This window comes from Pollicipes pollicipes, unplaced genomic scaffold (genome assembly GCF_011947565.3).
Source record: "Pollicipes pollicipes isolate AB1234 unplaced genomic scaffold, Ppol_2.1 Scaffold_106;HRSCAF=122_pilon_pilon_pilon, whole genome shotgun sequence".
Taxonomy (NCBI): Eukaryota; Metazoa; Arthropoda; class Thecostraca; order Pollicipedomorpha; family Pollicipedidae; genus Pollicipes; species Pollicipes pollicipes.
In genome coordinates, this window is record NW_023595865.1 from 9065 (window position 1) to 31802 (window position 22738).

Here is a 22738-nt window from a genome sequence, read left to right on the forward strand (position 1 = left end):
GAGACCAGGTCGCGTGGTATGCGCTCGCGGGTGACGAAGGGGCTTTAGTCCACGCACCTCGGTGACGAGGATGGGCCAGGGGCGACCACCGCGAGCGCTCGCGTCTGACGGGCTGTGAGCGATGGCGAGGAGCGCCGGAGCTACTGACATGCCGTTATGCCCAGAGGGGGAGTGAGTAGGCAGATTCGTATCGCCAGGCGTGGAGGCTCGCTGCCCCTCGGCGTTCAGCCAGAATGGTATCTGACACGGACGTGTCTGTCTTTGGAAGGCATGGTGTGAGGCCGTTGGAGGACCTGGGAGTTTATGCAAGCCTGTGTACCGCACGCACTGAAATGTTACCCGCTTCGTCACTCCTTGTCCTGATCTTGACGGATGCTTTCGAGATATTCCGGATCTGTCGTGCCGTGGAACGGTGGAATTAGACGTTTTGTACTGCTACAGCGTGACGTTGTGTTAACCTAGTCTAGGGCCATCAGCGTTTGGTACCGGACTGAATACAGCTGGAAGGATGGTGGCCGTCGTGCATCCAATGCAGAATGGCGCGGCGTCGCGCCGTCATCTGTCATCACTCGACTCCAGCTGCAAAGCCCATCACGCGCCGACTGACTCGCTCGGGTGTCGCGCGTCATTTCAGCGAGTCCTAACGGACAAGTGGGGCAGCTGCGCCGGCGCATGTTCGTCCGTCAGAAGATTGGCCTTGAGCAGAATTGTAATCGGTATCGCTCACGATGGCGCCCCCGCTTGTAAGCCTTCTTATCGTCCCTGCGCCCACGACGCGTCCGTGTAGTCGAGAGTCGTCACGCACACCAAGCTGTTGGAACGCCCGAACGGCCGCAGCCACACCGCCCACGGGCGGAAAACGTCGACTGAGCGGCTCGCTGATCGTGCATCGTGTATTAGCGTCTCACCTCACCAGGGGTACAGGGACGGGCGCGCCACACCATTGGTGTCCGCTGCGCTACCGTGGAACAGAGGGACATGCGGTGCCGCAGCCGGCGGCCGGCACGGCGCTCAGTATGGAGCAGAGTTGCCGGGGTTCAGGGGAAGGCAGCGGGCTGCGATTCGTTGGGGAGGGCTGATGGCTCGGGACGCGAGAAGTGGCCCTCTCAGCGCCGACCGGGCCCGTCGGCTCATCGCAGCGTAAGCTGTGGCTTTCGAGCCGGCCAGCCAGCTGGTCACTGACTGAGTCGGCCTGGTTTAGAGACGAGCCGGACATACGCTCCCGTCATCACCCTAAAATGGGGATTGTTTTGGTCCGGATCGGGATGCTGAGCAGGAAGCCCTAGGAGGGACGGTGGCGGGTCCGGGAACTGGGCACGCGGGAGTGACCGGGCCGGTGATGGCGAACGTACAACAACGCACTAACTAACAATTAACATTGCCGGCACGCGCGTTTCACAAAAATAGCGCATCTCTGCAGGGGCGTCACATGTCGCCAACCGCCAACGCGGGGCAGCATATACATCCGGCAGCACAAGACCAGGGGCGTCGCGTGACCCCGGCCTAGGACGGCACGGGATCGGCACTTCCCGTCGGCTGCCGGCCGGGACAGTGGGCCCAGCCCGGGGCCGCCCCGCCGGCGGGCCAGCGTGTGGGCACACCGTGGACGCGCGCACGACAAAACACGGCGGCGCCACGGGCGAGCTGGAACCTGACAGAGCGCGCCCAGCTTGACTAGAATCCGACTGGGCCTGGCCGGCGGTAGCGGAAATTCGTTGTTCAGATCCCCGACGCGCAGACGGACTGCCTGCGCCACCGTCGCAGCCAGGTCCGCGGCTTGGCCCCAGTCCAAGACACGTGCTGCGCCGCGCCCGCATCGCGTCGGGTCAGCAGGCGGACACGGACTACGGTCCACGCCCCCCCCCCCCCCCCCCACACACACACAAGATCGGCGGTCAGGCTCCAGGCAGCACCCTCCACTGCCGACCCCGCGCCCAATCCGCTGCCACCGGCACGGCACGCTCCGTGGCCTGGCTTTCGCCTATGCCGCCAGCGTCTCAGTCTCACGAGCCAGCTCAAAATATTATGCGTAATATGCAGTACTAAAACCTACGCGGCGGCTAAACAGACCGATTTGAGCCCACCATACGCCGGCACTGCCCGGTGGCGAACGCACGGCGGCACCGGCTAGCCGGCGCGGCGCAGCGCGCGGGCCCACTCCTTATTGCCCTGTACAAAATAGTCTCTGACGTCAACGGGGTCGGGCGGCGCGTGGGCGCACACGGGGACGACGCCCCGCGCGTATCACATCGATCCCTCGGCACTGCTGGCACCCGGCGATGTCTTCCACTGCCATGTGTCCACAGCAAGGTGTGCGGAGCCAACGGGAGCCGGTCACCGCAGCACGCGCCGCCGCTACCTTCGTGGCCGCGAGATCAGACGGCCGGCGCCCCACAGGGCGACCGTGCGCCGCGTCTTTCCGCGCGAGAAAGCTCAAGGTCGGACGCCGTGAAACTCCATTTGGCTCGCATGGTCGACAATGGTAACCAAGAACAATTTTACCCGCAACTTCAATATTTCGGAGAGTTTAAAGGTTCGATTCGCGAAGAAAACGCCTCTCTTCTGGACGGTTGAGTGGCGACAACGGCCGTGCAGTTGCCTCCCATAGTCACGCGGCGTATTCTACTAATCTGCGAATTTCCCGAAAGTTAACAAATAAGCAGTTCCTTCCCCAGCATCAGCCGCTTCTTCACAAGCTCGCCCGCTCAACGACAAACTTCACGCAAGGCGACGTACAAAACAGCCTCGATAAAGCCCACGCCACATTCCGACAATGCCCTTCGATTTGGCGATCACTGGCAGACGTTAGCGGCGGCACAGCTTAGAAGTCCACACACCGCCGGGGCTGTGTGCCACCTGAAGGCTCGTGCCCGCCAAAGGTCAGCACAGGTCACAGGTCACAGGTCACAGATCGGCGGCCGGCGGTCAGTCGCCAGGGTGTTCGGGGCATGTTCGGTTCACCTTGAACCAGTCGTCAATGCACCTGTCGGCAGGGTCACAGGTCAGGCTTGCGGCGGAGAGGCCCAAGACGGAAGCTATCAAGCTAAGGGGAAGCGACGGCCAGCAGGGCGCCAATGCGGCGTCGTCTCTGGGCGGGCACTGTGGTCACAACAGCTCATCCTGACCCTCTAATGAATAAGTAGGTATCTGGTAGGTCATCTGCCAAAGCATCTAGGACAAAGACACCCACAGGCTGCCTTGTACGAACAGACTCGGCATTGATGCTCGTCACTGTTTGACGCGGCCATAACCATGAAGCAGCTGGTGATCGGCACAGAGGATCGGCACACGAAAATTCGTCGAACGATTTTTGTGAACTCGTGGGATACAATTTTGGGTCCGGCATGAGATGTTCTAGGTACCAGTATGTCACGTGATCCAAATCTTAATCCCCCCCCCCCCAGATCTAGTGCGACTTTAAATGGAGTGTTTCACGTTTGAAGATATTGGAACAATCATCAGATAGACGAAACAAGCTCACTTATAACTATCGGTACACTGTTAAAGTGGAACAGACTGTTCCAGACAGCACAATTCTCCGTTTGGTAAATATACTCTTCAATGCGTCATGGTTTGACTACGTCATCGCTCCTTGTACGGCATTGATTGAGGGTCAATTGGCAGTTGTTATATCTGGAAATCGTGCTCATGAACGCCAGATATGAACGCCTTGACAACTATATCCTTGACAACTATATTTTTAGCCTTGATCGCCGAATGCCTTATGGAATTGCATGATCTGAAGAAGGTTGTTTATGACATCATGAATGTCAAGGTGACTTTGAAATACTCTCTCCGACATGCCTTTCCTCCTTCTCGCGGGCGTGTGGCTCAGAAACTACATGGGGTTAGGTCTTAACAAGGGCAGAATTGTGAACAGCACCGAAATGTCTTTAATATGGCTATTTCAGTTCAAAATCCCATACAAATATAAAACACTCCCTTTTAACGGTCGAAATGAGACTTAACCGTCTCTCAGCCGCCTTAACTTGTACTCAGCTCAGCTTGATACTTGTCGGGAGTCATCATAACCATATAAGCTCGCTAATCGCATTCAACAGAATGGTGAATAATCATTTTGAGCTAAATCGATTTGAGATAAACCAATAAACCTCTCCTCACCTGAGAGAGTTCCTGCTGCCCGCCTCCCATCCTTAAATCCCATTAGTTAGGAAAGCAAGGAAAGTTTCTTGGGCACTCTAATATTTACGAAACACCGCTACCCAACATCAAATCTCAACGCGAGGAGGGGGCTTACGGGGAGGGGTATGCTCCCCCTATGCCCCCCCCCCCCCCCCCCAGCATCGGGTCCTGACGATTACCGGCAGCAGCGTAAGCCCGCTGGCGTCAGAGGGGACCGGCCAACCTACCTCTTGTGGTATATGCAGAGGCAGGGAAGCCGGGCGATCGTCTGCCCCTGCTCCAGTTCCTCCAGGCAGATGACACACTCGCCCTTGTCCTCGGTCAGCACGTCCTCTGAGAGCAGATGGGCTATAGGTCAGGGCTCACGGTGGCAGCACCAGCGCGGCCACACGGCCCGGTGGCCACACCTGGGCTATAGGTCAGGGCTCACGGTGGCAGCACCAGCGCGGCCAAACGGTGGTCAGCGGTGGTGGTGGTGATTTAGTGCTTAAGGGTGGGTCGGCATCGGGACCATTTTGCGCCCATTCGATGACCGTTAACTAAATCTGCGACGTAGCGATAACTGTGTTGTCAACTAATACCGGGCGGCATCACTGGAACACTTACACTGAGGGGTGAGTGAAAATAGTGTTAAAGTCAATGTGTGCTAAAAATGCGAGTATATCTCCACGTTCATAACATGGGTCTCGGCCGATACACCGATGAAGGGGCGCTGGAGGAAAAAATCGTCACCTTTCTGTCTCAGGGCGCCGGCATAAGACGAGGACATGTTCTACAGGCAACCGGTCCCCACATCTGTCACACCGTGGCACATCCTTACGCGTCAAGTAAAACGAGCGTGTTGCATATGTACGACCCAACCAAGGCCTACAAAGGGCGACTTCCTGGAAGCGGCTTCGGCGATGGGAAGATTCCCAATCACCCATTTGGGGCCTGATTTCCTTGAAAGCGTTAAGATGTTGGTCGAACTTGTTCTGCCACGTATCGCGGACATATTTGGAAATGACCGACTTCAGGTACAAAGCGGGTGCACAAGTTGGTATTGGTTTTCTCTCACACGCCGCAGCTTTCTCGTTTCCCATTGTCCCTATGTGGCTGGGGATCCACACAAATGTGATACCGCAGGAAGTTTTTCCCGGCCACTCCAGTTCCTCCCAAATTGAGCGCGTCAGAAATGAGTGGTTACGCGAGATCGCCGTGGGGGCTAATGATACAAGTGCACTAAGCGAGTCGGCCAGAATGACTGCATCCCTTTCAGGGCGATAAGTAACGTACTAAAGTGCTGCTAAAATAGTAAACAGTTCTGAGGAAAAACAGGCATGTGATGCGTTAGGCAAAGACCTACGGTGTGATCATCGCAAGCAAATGCGCAACCCGTTCCTGTCGAGCCCTTGGACCCATCAGTAGATACTTGTAATGAGTCAACGTATTGTGAGATCCGTTTCAACGAATAGTTCAGCGACTCTCGCGGTGAAGTGCCACTTTTACGGTGCTAACAAAGTTCCAAATCATACTTCAGACTCAGACGTCTCAACGGAGCTGGATCCCGAAGAGTGTGCGGTGCAATGTCATCAAGCGTAATATCCGCCTCGTCCAACCAGCCCCGGACGCGCAGACACATCGGCCGCGCTGACGTGGGCCGTTCACTCAAGAACTGATTAACGTCTGAGAGAAGATGAACTCAAAGGTTGGATGATCCGGAAATTGTAAAACCTTTGTAGCGTAACTTAAAGTAGGTCGTTGTCTCCTAAGAGGCAAAGGCGGTTCATTCGCTCCCACAAGCAAGTTTCTTGTCCGGGTCGTACGAAACGCCCCAATGGCTACACGAGCACATGCATGGTGGATTGTGTCCAAAACCTGCTTCGGAGATGTAGGAGCACTATCGTAGACAGGGCTAGCGTAATCGATGACCGATCGAATTAAAGCTCTATACAAGTTCAACATGGTGCATCTATCGGCCCCAAAGGTCATACGGCATAATACTTTCATGAGGTTCATGCGCTTTAGGCACTTAATCTTGATCATCTTAAAGTGTTGCTTACACGTGAGCCCACGGTCAAACGTGAGGCCCAGGAAACAGATTTCATTACATCCTGGGATATCGGCACTATGGAGTCGCAACTCCGGATCTTTGCAGTCTACTCCGTGAGCAGAAGTGCATACACTTAGTCTTGGTGGTCGAAAACTTTAAACCATTCTTTAGGCTCCACTCAGTTAGTCGAATGAGGCATAACTGAAGCTGCCTCTCTGCAGACGTCATTGCGGATGCTGTGCGCCAGCAGCAAAGTCGTCCACAAACAGTGACCGACTAATCGTGGATGGCAGACAGTCGGCGATATCATCGATCATCAGCGCAAACAGGGTTACGCTAAGGACGCTCCCTTGGGGAACACCGCTCTCTTGTGCGTAGCGGTCAGATAGCATGCCACCCACTCGGACGCGGAAAAATCGACGCCGTAAAAAGTTTTCAATGTCATGTGACCTCGAAGTCCACACTTGTGTACTTGTACTTTCAATGTCATGTCAAGGGATATGGCTATCGTGTGACGTCTTCGTTTAACAGAATGTCGCATAGCTGCGTCTAAAATCGTTAAGTGGTCAACACTGAATCGGTTCTTCCGAAACCCGCATTGCACTTTAGAAAGACAACCGTGAGTTTCAAGATACCACATGAGACAATCCCTCACTATCCTTTCTAGTACTTTGCATTGGGCTGAAGTCAGCGAAATCGGGCGGTAGTGCAGTGGGTCGGAACCATCCTTTCCGGGCTTCTGTATCGGGACTATAATGGCCTCCCGCCACGACTCCGGGAAGTCATCATGCAACCATATGTAGTTGGAAAGTGAGAGTAAGGCATGGGGGGACTCCTTCTTTAGGTGACTGAACATATCATTGTGGACTTCATCCAGTCCAGGGGACACACTCTTAGCTCTCTTAAGAGCAGTGCAGAGCTCCATGACAGTGAATCGTTGGTTGTACCCATAACTCTCTGAGTAAGGAATTCTAAAATTGATTGCCGTCTTCTCACTCTGTTCCTTGTAACGAGTAAAGCGTGGGCCGTCTGTTTCATGTCGGCATCTTTCTGCAAATGCGAGGCCTATGTTGTTGGACACTTCCCGTGTGATCAATAGCGTGATTTCCGCCGCTTTCAACACCGGAACTGCAGTAAATACGCTCCTACCGGAAATGCGACTAACTCGCTGCCACACTGCACTCAGTGGGGTGTAACGATTTAAACCATTTGCATATTCCCTCCATAATGCACCTTTGCCTCGCGCATTGTGCGTTTCGCCAATGCTCTGGCCTTTTTGAAAGCGATGGTGTTGTTGGTTGTTGCAGCGCGCTTGAAAACCTTGAACGCTGGCCTCCGCTTAATAATTGCCGCCTTGCAGTCCTCCGACCACCAGGGGACAGGGATCCTGAGCGGCTCGGGTGATGTCAAGGGAATGCAAGACATTGCAATGTCGACAATTGTGGATGTCACTTGTTGTGTAAGAGATGTTGCATTGTCGCCCTCGGTCGGCTGCATTCTAGCATGACGCTCGTCGGTAAACCTTTGCCAGTTGGCACGTCGAACGTTCCAGCAGTCCACACGTAGTGCTCTCAACGGCCCAAGACAACCGATAGAAAAGGGACGAGGAACAGATAGAAGGATCTATCGCTGAAGTGGCGCTGGACGGCAGAGATATATGGGTATGCCGGCCGGTGTTTAGAACACAAAGACTATTTGAATTCAGCAAACATTCGAGATGTCGGCCTCGGCGGCTTGTGTAACTGCAGCCCCACGAAGGGCTATGGGAGTTGAAGTCATCTAGCAGCAAGAGCGGCGATGGGAGATGATGGAAGATAAACTGTAATATCGAGTCCGGTACTTCCTCAGCGGAAGGGAGGTAGATAGAACAGACAGTCAGCCTCAGCGACCCAAGGTCGAAGACGACGGCAACAGCTTGACGGTCGGTGTTAAGACTTACAGGAGGATAGGGTATATTGTGATGAACTAAAACCGCCACCCCACCATGGGCGATCGTGCCAGTTATCACGCCATTCCGAAAGATAATGTAGCATTTGATGTTAAGGTGAGTGTCATTAGATGTCTTTGTTTCTTGTAAGCATGTCACAGCCGGGTTACGATTAGATAAGTGTGTGAAGGTCTGACACGTTGACCCCCAAGCCATGTATGTTCCATTGTAAAAATGTCGGTGGCATACTAGATATGCTTGTATGTGGGGTGTACGGTTAAGGTCCATCGGTATAGCTTGCATGTGCTTTAAACGTTCACATAGGATTTCGCACTAAACGAATCTCCTGACGACGCTCTACTTCAGTGGAGCTAAGCCGGACCCCTGACCGAGCCTTGGGCCTTCCACCATTGGTAGGCGACGTCGGCCAAGGAAGGGCACGCTTTGTCGCACGACCTGCCGCCGGGGACTGCGGGGTAGGCCGACTCGACCCCGCGTCTCCAAGTGGAGGAATGGTAGGCGGGCCCACTGACCCTCCCGATGAGTGGGGCGGAGTCGATAGCGGGAGCCGGCCCCCTGCCCGCGGTGCAGAAGCCGACCTGGCGGCGCGCCCTGCAGGCCCGAGGTCCACAGAACCCGGACGAACACCAGTTTCAGAAGGGCGGCTCCAGGAGGGAGCGACGACTAGGGGATGCCGAACCTTGTCCGGCTCCCGTGAGCCGGGAGGACCGGCGCTCCCGGCAGGGCCACTAGCTGGGGAGCCAGAGGGGGTCAGCTCTCGTAGCGCCGCTGTACCAGTGGGGACAGATCCCGTCGTAGCTGGTATGGATGGAGGGGGAGATGGAGCCCGGGAGGGCGTGTATTTAGCACGGGCTGGGCTGGGGTGCGATGATGGGGGGCGAAATCCACGGTCTCGCTGGACCGCGGTCCGTCCCCCGTTCCCGGCTCGCACCCTAGTCCCGGTTCTCTGGCCGCTCCACCAGGGGGTTCCAATCCCCTAGGTTGAGCTTCTCTGGCAGCGGCCAATGCCGCAGGTGAATCCTTTTTCGAAGAATCCGACTTCCGGGACGACGGGGCAGCAGGGCCAGTTGGTACAAGTGCGCTTAGAATCAGCTGTACAAACTCGCCTACAGTCATGCCTTTGAAATCATCGAGTCGATCCACTTTCAGTATCTCGTCGGCTGCAGCTGTTAATTGGACTAAATTTATTGCCGGTTTTTAGTAAGGGCGTCTTTGTATGTCCTTGTGGTGGTCGCATCGTTGTGTCGGCGTTGGGCCTCCCGAAACGAGGCTCCTTCATCCACCTTAAAGTTCAGGACAGCTTTCTCTGACAGGGACTGACAGTTACGACATGACGCTTCATGACCCTGACCACAGTTGCCGCATTTCACTGTTTCTGATTCACACTCAGAGTGTTGGTGACCTATTTCTGCACACCTTCCGCATCTAACTTTGTTCAGCACTTGTCAGTAAAGTGACCATACGTCTGGCATCGGTAGCACCGGACTGGGTCAGGTACATAAACCCTAACAGGGACCGACTAATATCCGACGCGGACCCTATCTGGCACTCTCGCACAGTGAGACTTCAGAATAATCCAATCAGTATCGGTCAGCGCGCTCTCTCTCTCTCTCTCTCTCTCTCTCTCTCTCTCTCTCTCTCTCTCTCTCTCTCTCTCTCTCTCTCTCTCTCTCTCTCTCTCTCTCTCTCTCTCTCTCTCTCTCTCTCTCTCTCTTTCCTCTTAATACGTCTCACCGCCGTTACCTCCTCCTCACACGAGCCCTCAGCAACATCCCCATCACTCACACCGCGAAGGTCCCGGCAAGTGATTATACTCTTGGAGTAGTTCTTAGAGGGATGAGGGTGCGCCGATAGGGGCACCCAACCTCTCCCTGTCCTTGTACTTTGTAGACTAGTGTAGTCATCTTGAGCATGCGCTGGATCTCGCGTTCGTCTATTAAATGCACTTCTACGCCCCCAGCCGTATACGAAAAGACATCCTTGGGTGTTCCGATCTTGGAAAACGCTTGTTGGCGCTGAAATGGGTTCAGTCGGAGCGGTACTGTTTTTCCTTCTCTTCTTCCCTGGAGGAGCAGAAACTGGGGCCGTGGCACAGGACGACGGGCGGGGTTTGGGGGGTTGGTTAATGGTAAAGTGTCCATGAGTATGTGTTGACATCCGGCGCGCTGGTTCCCCGTCCACCATGGAGTCCAACACGGGGACGGTCCACTTCTAAGAGAGGAGCCGCCAGGGCCACCACCACGCTATACGCAGACCAGTGTGCCAAAAGAGTTGCTGCGAGAGCCGCCGGGCACGAGTTTGCGGGCGCCAATGCCCCGGTTCGCAGGGGCTAACCAGGCACCCTGGAGACAAACCGAGGTACGGCCCCTTAACGATGTCAGGAGGCAGACACTGCACCCGGCAGCTCCCCCTCAACACCCATCACATGGCCCGCTTGCCCCCAGCCAGTGTCACGAAAGCACGACGCCTGACCAGCCGATTTCCTCCTGTGGAGACTTAATGCATCCGCCGGATCACAAATTCGGGCCAAAGCCACGTGTTGGTAAGCTGCCCCGACTGATCCGCAGGGCAACTCCCTCAGTAACCAGGATCCCTTCATCGCTACCTGCGGATCCAACTGGGCACAGATAAGACTGGAGATCCAGATAAGACTGGAAAGCTGGGGCAGAGGGGTTGCTAATCACTACTCTGAACGAGTCGGAACCCTTGCGGGAGGCACGTTTCGTATGGCCCCTTCCCTTTGGCCGGAAGGGGTGCTTTACAAGCCTCCCCAACCGCCCGCAGGATCATTGGGGCGCACAATACCCCACCATGGAAAGGTGGTGCCTCACGGGGGGGGGGGGGGGGGGCACACGGCCCCGGTGGCCACACCTAAGCTAAGGTTCCACGCTCACGGTGGCAGCATCAGTACGGCCACACGGCCCAGCGACCACACCCGGGCTACGTGCTCTGCGACTGAAGCCCCTAACGTACACGGCGAAAACCAGAAAAACGCCATATGGCATCTCCCCTTGCCTGAGGGCACGCATACGTTCCAAGCGAATGCTTGTGTGTTTCACTGCGCTTCGGCGTGGCATACAATGTCATAAAGTTTATCAAAGATGCTGCCTTCCAGCGGTCAAGTAGAATGCAACCATGCAGCTTGTACTAGGTACAGAACTTTTGTCACTCGCTGGACGGGGGGGGGGGGGGGGGGGGAAATAGGGCACGTGCTTCTTAAGATCCTGCCAGATTGCAGAACTCGAGGGGCTGGTCGCAGCCCGTATGAAGGACCCGGTCCGCAAGGCTGGGCCATCGAATGCCAGTCTGATGATCAGCCTGATGACGTCGATGACCTGATCAGTTTCTTGCGCCGACCGGGGCCACTGGGACGGTGTCGCGACATCGATAATACAGCGAAACAGACGCCGACATGAGTGCTTCGACTTTGGTTCTACGCACCAGTACTTCTAAAAAAAAAACTCACGGACTGAATTAACACACGACATCAGTGTCCGAAATTCCGGTGTTTCTTGGTGTTTTTGGTCAGAAGACATTTTGTTCTCCAAGCGCTACACCCAACACGACAAACGAGGGATACTGCGTGTGCGTTTTAGCCGAATCTTTGTCATACCACACACAATCTTTCCATTCAATGCACTCAGTGTCCAGGTCCGTTGCCGCCCACCAGCACATCTACCGTCCACTAACGACACTGCCGGCTCAGACGCCGGACTCCGCGAGCTCTCAATCAAAACAACTGCCGCTCCTGACGGGGCGGATGGCCAGGGGGAAGGGAGAGAACAGAGAACATCTCGCATGCGTCACAACTCAACGTGTTTGGATTGCGTGCTGAAACCACTGTAACATAATAAAAACTGACACGAAAATGCATGACGTTACATTAACATGCGATTACAAATATAACAAAAATTGGCCATTTGTTGGGTAAAAAATCAATTTTAGTTTTGTTCAATGCTACCTTTATAAAATTGGTATTTGTAGCCAAAAAAATGGACATTGTAGGATTGGTATCACAGTGACATCAAATACCATCCCAAACACTCGCACGGGCACGCGGAAACCCACGGCTTCGCAAGCCTCCGGCTCTTGGGGAGGATTCGGCATAGGAGAGAACACATATTTTCCACCAAAAAATCCGAGTTGAATACGCGCGAATGTAAACGCATGGAATGAAAACGCACAAATGAAAGGCAAACGTACGTATGTACGTAATATACGTACGTAATCAAAACGCACAAAAGAGGCATTAAATAAAACATTTTTCTATCGATCTACAAAGCATCGCCACCAAAAGTATGGTATGAGTGTAAAGCTAAAGCACAGTTTTCTGCTTTACGTTTGTCAGAACTTTTGGTTTGGTATTTAAATAATTATTGATGCACTTGAGATTTACCTTTTAACTAAGCTGGGTTTTGCCAATGAACAATTTTTACAAAATCACCAGGATCCCAGAAAAGCAATATCAAAACCGATAAACAGGTAACAGCGGCTCTGTCGTTGAAGACTGCTACTCTGTGCGTGCCATTTGTGACCTTCACACGTTTTTTTTTAGAATAGCCGCGTGCGGGAGCCGTATCGGGCAGTGACAGTCGGATTGGTTGATAGTAATGGCATAATGATAACGACAAAGCATCAATTTGGCTCAGCGTCAAACATTGAGGATAGTATTGTGTCAGACTCCACGTCGGTGAGTAGATGTAGCGCTGTTATCTAGGTCGGGCTGACTTGCTCTATGAAGAGAAAAGATTTCCTCCGCCCCTGCTGCATTGATCTCCGAGCCCCGATCACGCAGCAGTCTGACATCTCCGGTGGTGTAGCTTTGTACATGGCTTTGTGGAGGTAGTGAGTGGAGAAAATTGTTAAACCCCAATCAATAGTGTAGGCCGTGTTATCCCTGAATTTGACCCATTTCTTCTCAAAAGTTGGGGGAGGGGCTCGAGTCCCACTCAACTGAATAGTTAACTACAATATATGCGTGGGTACCACATTGCCCCAGCATCTGTCACCTTAGGTAACAAAGATTGTACCTTGGCTAGAAATCCTTGCATGACATTTTAATACTAAAATTGTAATAATGTGCTCTAGGGAATTATGCATCAGGTGCACAACATTTTAACCGTTGGTTTCTGTTAGCCTTAATTGAGACTCACACCTTTAGAACGGAATTGTGAGTGCAAACAACCTCATATCGGCTCTATAGCTTCAAAAAGCACAGATGTTAGCATACACTTAGGTAGGAGGCACTGTCCTATGTAGCTAGAAAGTTTAAGAATTACGTGCAGCCATATTCAACCGTCTTTGGCAATCACTGAGACCAGCTAGTGCATGGCATTAACTGTCAATGCCGCTATAGAGTATCCTACAGTATCAGTTGTGTACAGAGTGCAATTCACTGGGGCTTTTTTGTTTTCACTACAAGCCGTGAAACTTGTGTTCTCTCCCTAAGAACGAAAACCAAATTTCAGATACTGCGCGACATTACTATACTTGTCGACTTCTGCACAACAAAATATACACTTTAAAGGCATACACGCGTCATTACTTCCTCTACAAAAACGTATAGTTCTTATTTATACGTGACACTAATTTCACTGCAAAAACTCACACATAGGTGCTCAACGGCAAAGCTTCTCCCGCAAAAACATCTGCCAGTCTTTACTTCTTCGTATAAGCTTAAAAAGTCTTCGCTGATACGCGAAATTACTTCTACTACAAAAATTAATACACGACATGAGCACTACAAGACAAAAATGTTGCAGCAAAAACATCGTCCGCCGTTACTGCTAGAGCGAGAATTTACACGGCCTTTACTTATACGTGCCATTGTTTCTAGTGAAAATACTAATATGATGTGGCATTGATACTGTGCGACAAGACTTAAACTTAAAAACTTATACCTGCCATCATGATCACTGCAATAGCAACACAGGTTTTACTCTAATGAGATATAATTTCTACTTTCAATACTTGTACGCGACATTTGTACCTTAAACGATACCATACATGACAATACAATGGTCCACAACGAGAGAATGGAAGGGTCTTGTGCGAGGCAGTGAGCCCCATAACGAACGGAGGGGGGAGGGAGGGTCTCGGCTCCGTTTCGGACAGTGGCTAAGTAAGCCGAACTTGGACCCCACGCCAATTATTGAACTTCGCAGGTCAGCAAACGATTTCTTTGCGTCGGAGGGCCCCTGTATCGATCCGGGGCCCACTGCTCCGGTCAGGCGACCTCCTGCGTCGGAGGGCCCTGTGTCGGTCCGGGGCCCACTGCTCCGGTCAGGCGGCCTCCCTGCGTCACGCAGCAAACCGATGCATACTGAATCTCTCTGAGGTACTCAGGATCAGCTGTGGGCCCGGGCTCCGAGACGCCAGAACGGTTGTTGGTGATCACCCCGAGCTGGGACGAAAGCCTTTCAGGATTTGACTTTGAAAGGTGCTAAACACTTGGTGTTCTATTCACGGGGCCCTCTGTCAGCCAAAGGTAAGCGGTCCCCGTAGTGTTCAGCCCATGGGCCGCTCCCTCAATGAACGCACCTGAGTCGGCATGACCGCATAAAAAGGAGAAAACTGGGGCATGCCAAATCCAGCGATTATGGGAACATTCATCAGGCCCTTCTCCTCTACCCACTCTATCAAGACTCTGATTGCGCCCTTGCTCCTGCGTAATTGGGCAGGCACCAAGGCGTCGCTCCTAAGAGAGGAACTTCAACACATTAATGCCTCCAACTGTTGGCTGGCGGACGCTGACTGCAGTCTGGCGTCTTCCGGAGACGCGTTGGATTTTTTCGGGTTGTGGCATTGCAATAATGACTTTGCTGAGTAGGAGTGCAAAAAAGTATTAACCCTTGGTGTTTAAAATCAATTCAAGATAAAAAATTTCGTTTCAGCATTTCTAGGCCTCAGAAATGGGCCCCAGCCAGCATCTCACGACAAACATCACTCCTCAACTATACATTTCAGGTGTCGTACGACGCTGGAGCAGGCGAAAACGGGTCATGTAGCAGGTCACAGCAGGCGAAAACGGGTCATGTAGCAGGTCACAGCAAGAGGAGTGCAAAATGCTTTTACAAAAAAGCAGGCACAGTTTTCTGGCTGACGAAAATTGCGCAAAAGTTGTTTTTTTCTACCGTTCTTCTGAGTTATACTGTCACCAGTGACAGGCGCCGGCGTCGGCTCCGTTTTCAGGACGCTCTTAATGCATTCGCTCGCCGGCCACGCGGATCGGGAAAACAAAGGACGTACCGGGTGGCCCTGACCGCACTGGTATCGAGGCATGTCTGGAAACACAGCATCGACCGGCCTATGCGCCATTGATCCAGACACATAAAAGGAGGGACTTGTCGACCCCTAACGACAGACTGGAATGCTGTCGCACGGTGTGCATCGCGCTGGTGACCGACCAGGTCCGGACTAGGACTTTCAGGCATGGTTCAGTCACCTGCTTAGCCTGCAGTACCAACGCCTGAGTCACATGTCCACCCCATCACATAGCGGTTTCTCACCCCCTACCCTATGGCGCTGTCGTTGTTGTATGTTGTATCTTTTACACAGACTGCTGCCTAAGCACTTCCAGCTACAGTTCTTCGGACTAAATCGCTGGTGAATGGGCTGCCCCATTTATCTGCCGGGGGCAGGTTGAAAACGCATATTTAAGCATAATTTCATGGTTCTAGCGCAAGCCCACGCCACTTCCCAGCTCAAAATGCCCCGTTTGAATGCGCCAAGTCGTAAGATTCCGGTTGTACGGCACTACTCGTGTTTTAAATCATCCCGCAACGAGCAGCGTTTTCACGCCGCCGTAGCGTGGTGTCATATGACTCTGTCCCATAATAACGTCGCAGCGGCGCCTACCCAGAACGCAGTAATGCAGGGCTTGGACAAACCATCACGCTTTGAATGGAGAATGGTTGACAGCGTGCTAGGCAGTTGCGTTTCCTGGGAATAGTCAAGGACGGGCCATCCAAAATCCTGTGGAACCTAACCTGATCAAGAGTCATGATGGGATCGCCGGGCCGCATCCTAATGTTACTCCAAAACCTTGGCTTGGATCAAGGCTCAGTGACAGAATAAAAATTTGAGATTTTACTTACAATGCCAATCAGTTACCACACAATGGAAATCTGATCAGCAGGCTGATCAATTTAAAAGTTGATATAAGCAAGACGACTATAAAAATGATAGCCATTCGTATGCAAGGTAATTGTTACACAAGTTGGAAGTTGATATAAGGAAGACGATAACAAAACGAAAAAAACGCTCCTGTGCAGGGTATCATTTTCGAAATGTCTGCAAAGGAGTGGGCTTTTGAAGAAGAATGTCTTTCTTAAATTGATAGAAGTGACCTCGTGATTGTCTACTATACCTCCTCCTGTCTGCCGGATCGGAAGAAATGCATTTCTTTAGCTAAAGCAGAATTAGAAAACCACCGATGGCCGTTTGTGCGTATCCTTCAAGGAAACGCTCGTCGGAGTGTCATGTTATATCCAAAATATAAGTATCTGATGGCGTCATATGGTCGCCAGCTGCTTGACATTTTGTAGAACATAACAATAAACACAAGGTCTCTTCGGAGGACGGCATCTGTTTGTCATCTGAGCCTTAATCCAAGCTTCGAGTTCCCTTCACGGAAAATTCGAGAAACATGGTCGGATCTATCATGACTGATTTGTTTTCACCCGTCAGCTTTAAACCTACGAAACAACCTATACCAAGCAAACGAACACAAACGCCCCGAATGCTACTTCGTCCCTACAACGCACGAGAGGTCATGCCTGCTGGTCATTTTTTTCCCCTTTCTTTTTTGGAGCGCCCACTTCTGATGTCATATGGCGCCTAAGTAAGCTCTTTCAGAGCCGGACTTCTTCAATTTTGAGAGCTACCTGACACGGAAACGATGAGAGCGTGCGACTGTTCGTGGCCGAACATGGATCGTGAGGCCTCCATGACGAGCTTCACGCATCTTTCAATGATCTGGGAGTGATAAGAAAAGTTCGGCAGGTTCAGGGGATCATCTCGAGCGCCTTCTACAGCACAGGCTGGCATGTGCCCCGATACTGGCGGCTCAGAGATTTGTCTTGGCCCGGTTGATTATTTCACGATAGGACAGAGCCTCCCAAATCAGCTCCGAAATACGAAAGAAACAGTGTGGCGCGAGCCTCGTTTCTTTGTGACAAGACTTATGACCGCTATCTTCTTTTGCCACCAGTCCCCTCTTTTCAGAGCAATCATAGACAAAAGCATGTTTCGGGGTTTAGAGTCACACGCGTTATTTTGCACAAATGCGCGCTGTTTTGACCACACCAAGTCACACCATGGACATTTCTCGGTTGCAACTTCAGCAGCTTCGCAGTACAGAAGATACAAACTTCAAAAACACTGGTGAACTTTTACACTTAATCACATGGTTAGCTTTTACACTTAATCACATGGGGGCAGAAAACATGCTGTGCGCAGGTGATGAGCTGCTTCAGTTCACAGCTCAGATCCTCTCTTCTGGCGTACCGCTCACGGATTCGTATGGCCAATTTTATCCACCGGGAGCGAATCCCATGTTCAACTTTTCCGTTTCGTTGTCACCGTCACCGAGCCGACCCTCACGGCGTGACTAAATGACATAGTGACAAAACATATCGATGTTACTGAAGTGACGCCCTTGACGCCTTGATGCTTGAGTTTGCTTGTCCACTGCGTAATCTTTCACAGGTAGGACACAGAACAGACTGGAGAACAAACATAATTAAATTCGAACACGTTTCTCAAATGTTTCCCGAATCTGGTAACTCGTACTCTTGATTGTAACTCGAAGTTAAAATCAACACTAAGCCTGGACTGCGCACGGACAGATGATGAGCACATAAACTCGTGTTTAATGCTAATATTCTGACAATTTGACACAGCTCGCGATAATATGGAATTGCTAATTAATGAATCGCATGAATAGAGGTCACATGACGTTTCGAGCAAGTGAACATCTGAAGGGTACCCATGTGACCACGACTGTCCCTATAGTGGCTTTGGTATGTTTATGGTATTTATGGCACCCGCGGTGTCTTTGGTAGTTTGAGTGTGCATGTATAGTTGCTTTGGTACAGGGCAACGAATTTTTACGACCCGACAGCCAATGGCTGATCCAGTGGAGCAAGGTCGCGGCTACCCCGCGGGAGAAAAAATAGCCCTGTTCCGGAGTTCGCACTTTGCAAAAAAAGGAATAATGAGCCTCTGCAGATACAGTGGCCGAAACCAAAATTCGGACCGGATGATTCGATGTGAGGCAGCCTTTTAAAAAGTCGTACCTCTCACCACCCCGCAAAAAACATTTTTCGCATCACGCTACTGTCCACCTTGACGTGCCGAGGCGTCAGCCACCTAGCTTCCTCCACCAGCGTCCTCACTAGTGCCACCCTTTCGGCGTACAGGCCGCGTGAGCGTCACAGTGACACCGTACACGGCACGAGGCGTCACACGTGACGAATACCGCGGCGATCGGCGCCGACCGGCCGGCCGGCGGCGGCGGCGGCGTGGCCATGCTGAGCCGCAGGGCCCCGTGCTGACCACCACAGACGGGGTGAAGTACGTCGGCGTGCCCAGTCGACCTGAGCCGATCAGACACGTCCCGGTGCCAGGACCGGTGGGAGCGGCGCGGGCTGCAGTCTCCGTCCACCCGGCATCGGCTGAATGAGAGCATCTCCCGGAGGATCCACATGGCCCGGGTCAGTGCCTGATTCAAGCGAGACAAAACGCCGGAAAAGGCGAGCGAAACTCGACACAGGAAACAAGTTATTGTACATTGGTAAAACATGGTAAATAGACTGAACAATATCTGCATGGGGTTTTGAACTGGTACAGCCGTTTTTAAGATCATTTCCTGGAGTTCACAGTTATGTCTTTTTCAGAACTTCCAATTCCCTCATTTCCAAGCTAAGCTCGCGCATGTGACGACTATTTCGCACCGCCGATTTTGAAGTCACCCAGAAATGCATATCATAGAAACATCAAAGGCATTCCGCCTCCTCGGTGGTCATACTGGGTTTAAGGTCAAGAACAAATGTCACCACTGCCCTGCTGGTGTCTGTAGTACGGCAGCACGAATCACCGCGTCAACGGACAGCAATTGGCCCTCAACCAGCTTAACGCGTTAAATCCAAATATCGATGGCGATTTGGTTAATTGGATAATAGCCCTTTCGGTCACTCATGGCCATTTCATGGCTGTGAGGTGAAGGAGAACGAATAACAGTGGGGCGGGGCTGCATGCACCAGGGACCCCAATAACCGGGGCTCCGCCCGCAGTGACCTCTCCGCGCGATGTGCGCTTAGCGCTCGGACGGGGCCCCAATAGAAGGCCTTAGGCCGGCCCGTGGGCGGCGCATGCAGCCTGCCCGGAAAAGCGGGGAGTCGCGAGGATGCAGGATAGAATGAGAAAGATGATGGCAGGGTGGATGCTCGATCACACATCCCGCTTATGTGAGACATTATGCGGGCATTTGAGACGCCCTTCTAATTGTGGCGGACATGAGACTGGGGATCGAATAACTTAATAAAGGCGCCGTAACCGAGAATGCAGATGCAACTAAAAAGCATGTTATCACATACAAATACGCAAAAACACCATGAGAAAAGGATAACATACGCACCAGAACGATCGTCAGGTTTATCTAGCAGTTTCAAGTTAACAAGCCACCTTGCGGTGAATGCAAGCACTTCAAGTGAGTCAGTCGGCCCGCCCCCCGGGAATTTTTACACGGCCAGTCTGGCAGCGACTGACGTCTTCAAAACGTTCCTTGACTTCATGAAACGATGACGCATTGACGAGTGACTTTACACAATCTAAACTTGATTATCTAAAGCAGTGCTTTGCACTCAAAAGCAGCTAACAGTACCAGGTGAACCTTTTCCATCGTATCTGACGTTGCCCTGACATTTTTTAATGTGGAATACTCCTTTCAAGAAACACTATAAGCTGGGACGCATTAACGTTATGGCCACCATCCCCGCCAAGGTCCCGAACAAAGTCGAGAGCATGACGTTCAACGACTGACTACGTACCATTGTAGCTGATCCGTGGCTTCGTGAGGCACATCACAATGTGACACTCTACATCGTCCGGCAGCACAAACTTGTTGCACACGGGGCATTTTATACCTGAAACAGAGAGACATTTTAACAGTTGACAAACTCAACCCGTCCACCTGAGGCATCGCGATAAAATTGCCTTCCAAAGCACGGTCACGGACCAGTCAGCAGCGGCCCGCCCGTAAGTTGGCTCATCTAACTCCCGAAAATTAGCACTGCCTAAGGTGATGCAAAGAGGCAATGGGCCCCTGATTATTCGGCATTATGACTTAATACACCAAAAATAAACGAGATTCAACGATAACCAGACAAGTGGGAAATCACAAGCAGGATGACAGGATCAGAACCCTAAGAACTACAGCCGACATCCTGTGGGATCTAGGGTTTGTTTTAAAACTAGGTTAAAGGATCCTCTGGTATCCAGGATACTTATCAAACGTTGTCAACGGATGTACTGATTTATATTTCACTAAGGGCTTTCTATCATCGAATTTGCCCCAAATTTCGCCAAGGAATATTCCTGTACCCTTTTATGACTAAGGGAACTTTAGATGAGTTCGAAGGCCACCCTTAGGTCTGTCGAAGCGGTCTAATTCTTGGATAAAAAACACTTGAATATTGGATGGAACAATTTGAAAATTACCGCGGTATCGATGCGTTTATAGATCTGTTTTCCACCCCATTCGACACATCTGTCTCCACCGCTATATCGGGGCGGGGTTTGGGAGTGGTGTCGTAAGAATGTTGAGACTGGGTTAATAAGATACCGTACAGGGTGTCCGAAAACTGGTGATCTCTTCTTTCAGTTTCACTGGTGTGAAATCCAGCGACGAACAGCTCTTGATTGTCATAGTATAGGCCCAGAGTACGCCCAGGGGGAACACAGCGACGCCATCTACCTGACAATATAGGTTTCCTTCCGGACAACAGAACAATGTCCGTAAGGTTTCCCCCAGACTTCGTGCAGATTTCGAGCACACAAGCGTTTGCACGTTTGCTTCGCCACGCTCTTTGCTAAAAGAAGACATACGATTTATGCAGATTTTGCAGTTGGATTCACTTATCTAGCTGCTTTGGGTGTTGAGATATGGCGAAAAAAAACGTGAAAGCGGTTGGAAATGCCCGTATCAATCCTGCTGGCTCGTACGCACGTGGCACTTGACACGTACAACCACAAACTTTGCACGTGATTGTCCGTTCAGCTCCGTGTCAGAGCATGCCACCACCAAGTGGCTCCGTGTCCTGGGTGCCAATGCACGGTAAAAAGTGTAAACCCGTTGAAAAAACAAAATCCATCTTTCCAGGTTGTGTCGGCGTGACAGATGGCCGGTGCGGCACGCACATGACGCCACGCGATTCGCTGCTGGATTCCCTATTAAAGCAATACAGTCTCGAGTCGCTCCACGCCCCTGGTGCCAAGCTATGGTGGCAAACGTGAACGGGCAGCAATGGGGGGGGGGGGGGGGGGCAGGGGATTGTTGGGATCATGCCCCCATGGTCATGGGGACCAATAGTCCCAACAAATCTTTCGAACTTGAGCGCCATGTTGGCCTCCACACATTGACATTCCGGAAGGCTGCGGGATGTCGATTGTCACCCCGGCCACGGCACTCGCTTACGCCTGTCAACAAGGATGCATTCGGAATGAAGGCATACGAAATGATATCTTCATATTTCGCCATGAAGTCTAGAAACCTTCAGCCAGGATCATCTTCTTTTACACGCGTATCTTCCTACTTGTAACAGCATGCGTTTTGCTTGGTTTCCGGCGACATGCTCTCGTGAGTCCCTTGCAAAGGCGTTCTTTTCGTTAAAAAACTAAGATAAATTCATCTATATCTAAAAATGCCTAAATGTTGTCAACATAGCTGATTATGTTGCGTAGACACGACTTGACCCATTACTGCGTCATACCTTGGCTGCCTAATTGGGGCATGTGAGTGCAATGTACATGGGTGTAGCAACAATCAAAAGGTGTCTGACCTATATTGTCCTTGAAACTTTTCATTTCATCATTTGGGCCCCATGAGGGACTTGAATAACGTTTTAGGACACTTTTCCAAAAATAAAGGATACTAAGTTACAAAGAACAGTATGTTTCTGCAGCCATAGGAACATTTTGGGACAATCCAAAATATAATTTGCGGTGAGCAACTTGAGGGTCCAGGTTGCTGTGCCTAGCAATTTCATGAAAACTTGATGTCCATATGGGCATTGATTCACATATACATATGGATATTCACACTACACGCACGCACGCACGCACGCACGCACGCACGCACGCACGCACGCACGCACGCACGCACGCACGCACGCACGCACGCACGCACGCACCACGCACGCACGCACACACACCACACACACACACACACACACACACACACACACACACACACACACATATATATATATATATATATATATATATATATATATATATATATATATATATATATATAGGTGACGGATCGCTAAATCCATCCATCTGCAACTGTCCACAAAGTCGCCAAAAAACGGATGTCACCAGGATCCTGTGCA

General features: G+C 51.6%; 1 protein-coding gene across 1 annotated transcript; it reads right to left on the minus strand.

Annotated features, from left to right (window-relative positions):
* Nucleotides 1-1869: 1869 nt before the first annotated feature.
* LOC119107636 (E3 ubiquitin-protein ligase ZNRF1-like) lies at nt 1870-20269 on the minus strand (the record flags this gene model as incomplete). The annotated part of the gene is made up of 3 exons (XM_037231523.1): nt 1870-2983; nt 4371-4476; nt 20174-20269. Coding segments are annotated over 3 exons (260 nt in total), but the record flags the coding sequence as incomplete, so codon positions are not given.
* Between the last annotated feature and the right edge of the window lie 2469 nt (nt 20270-22738).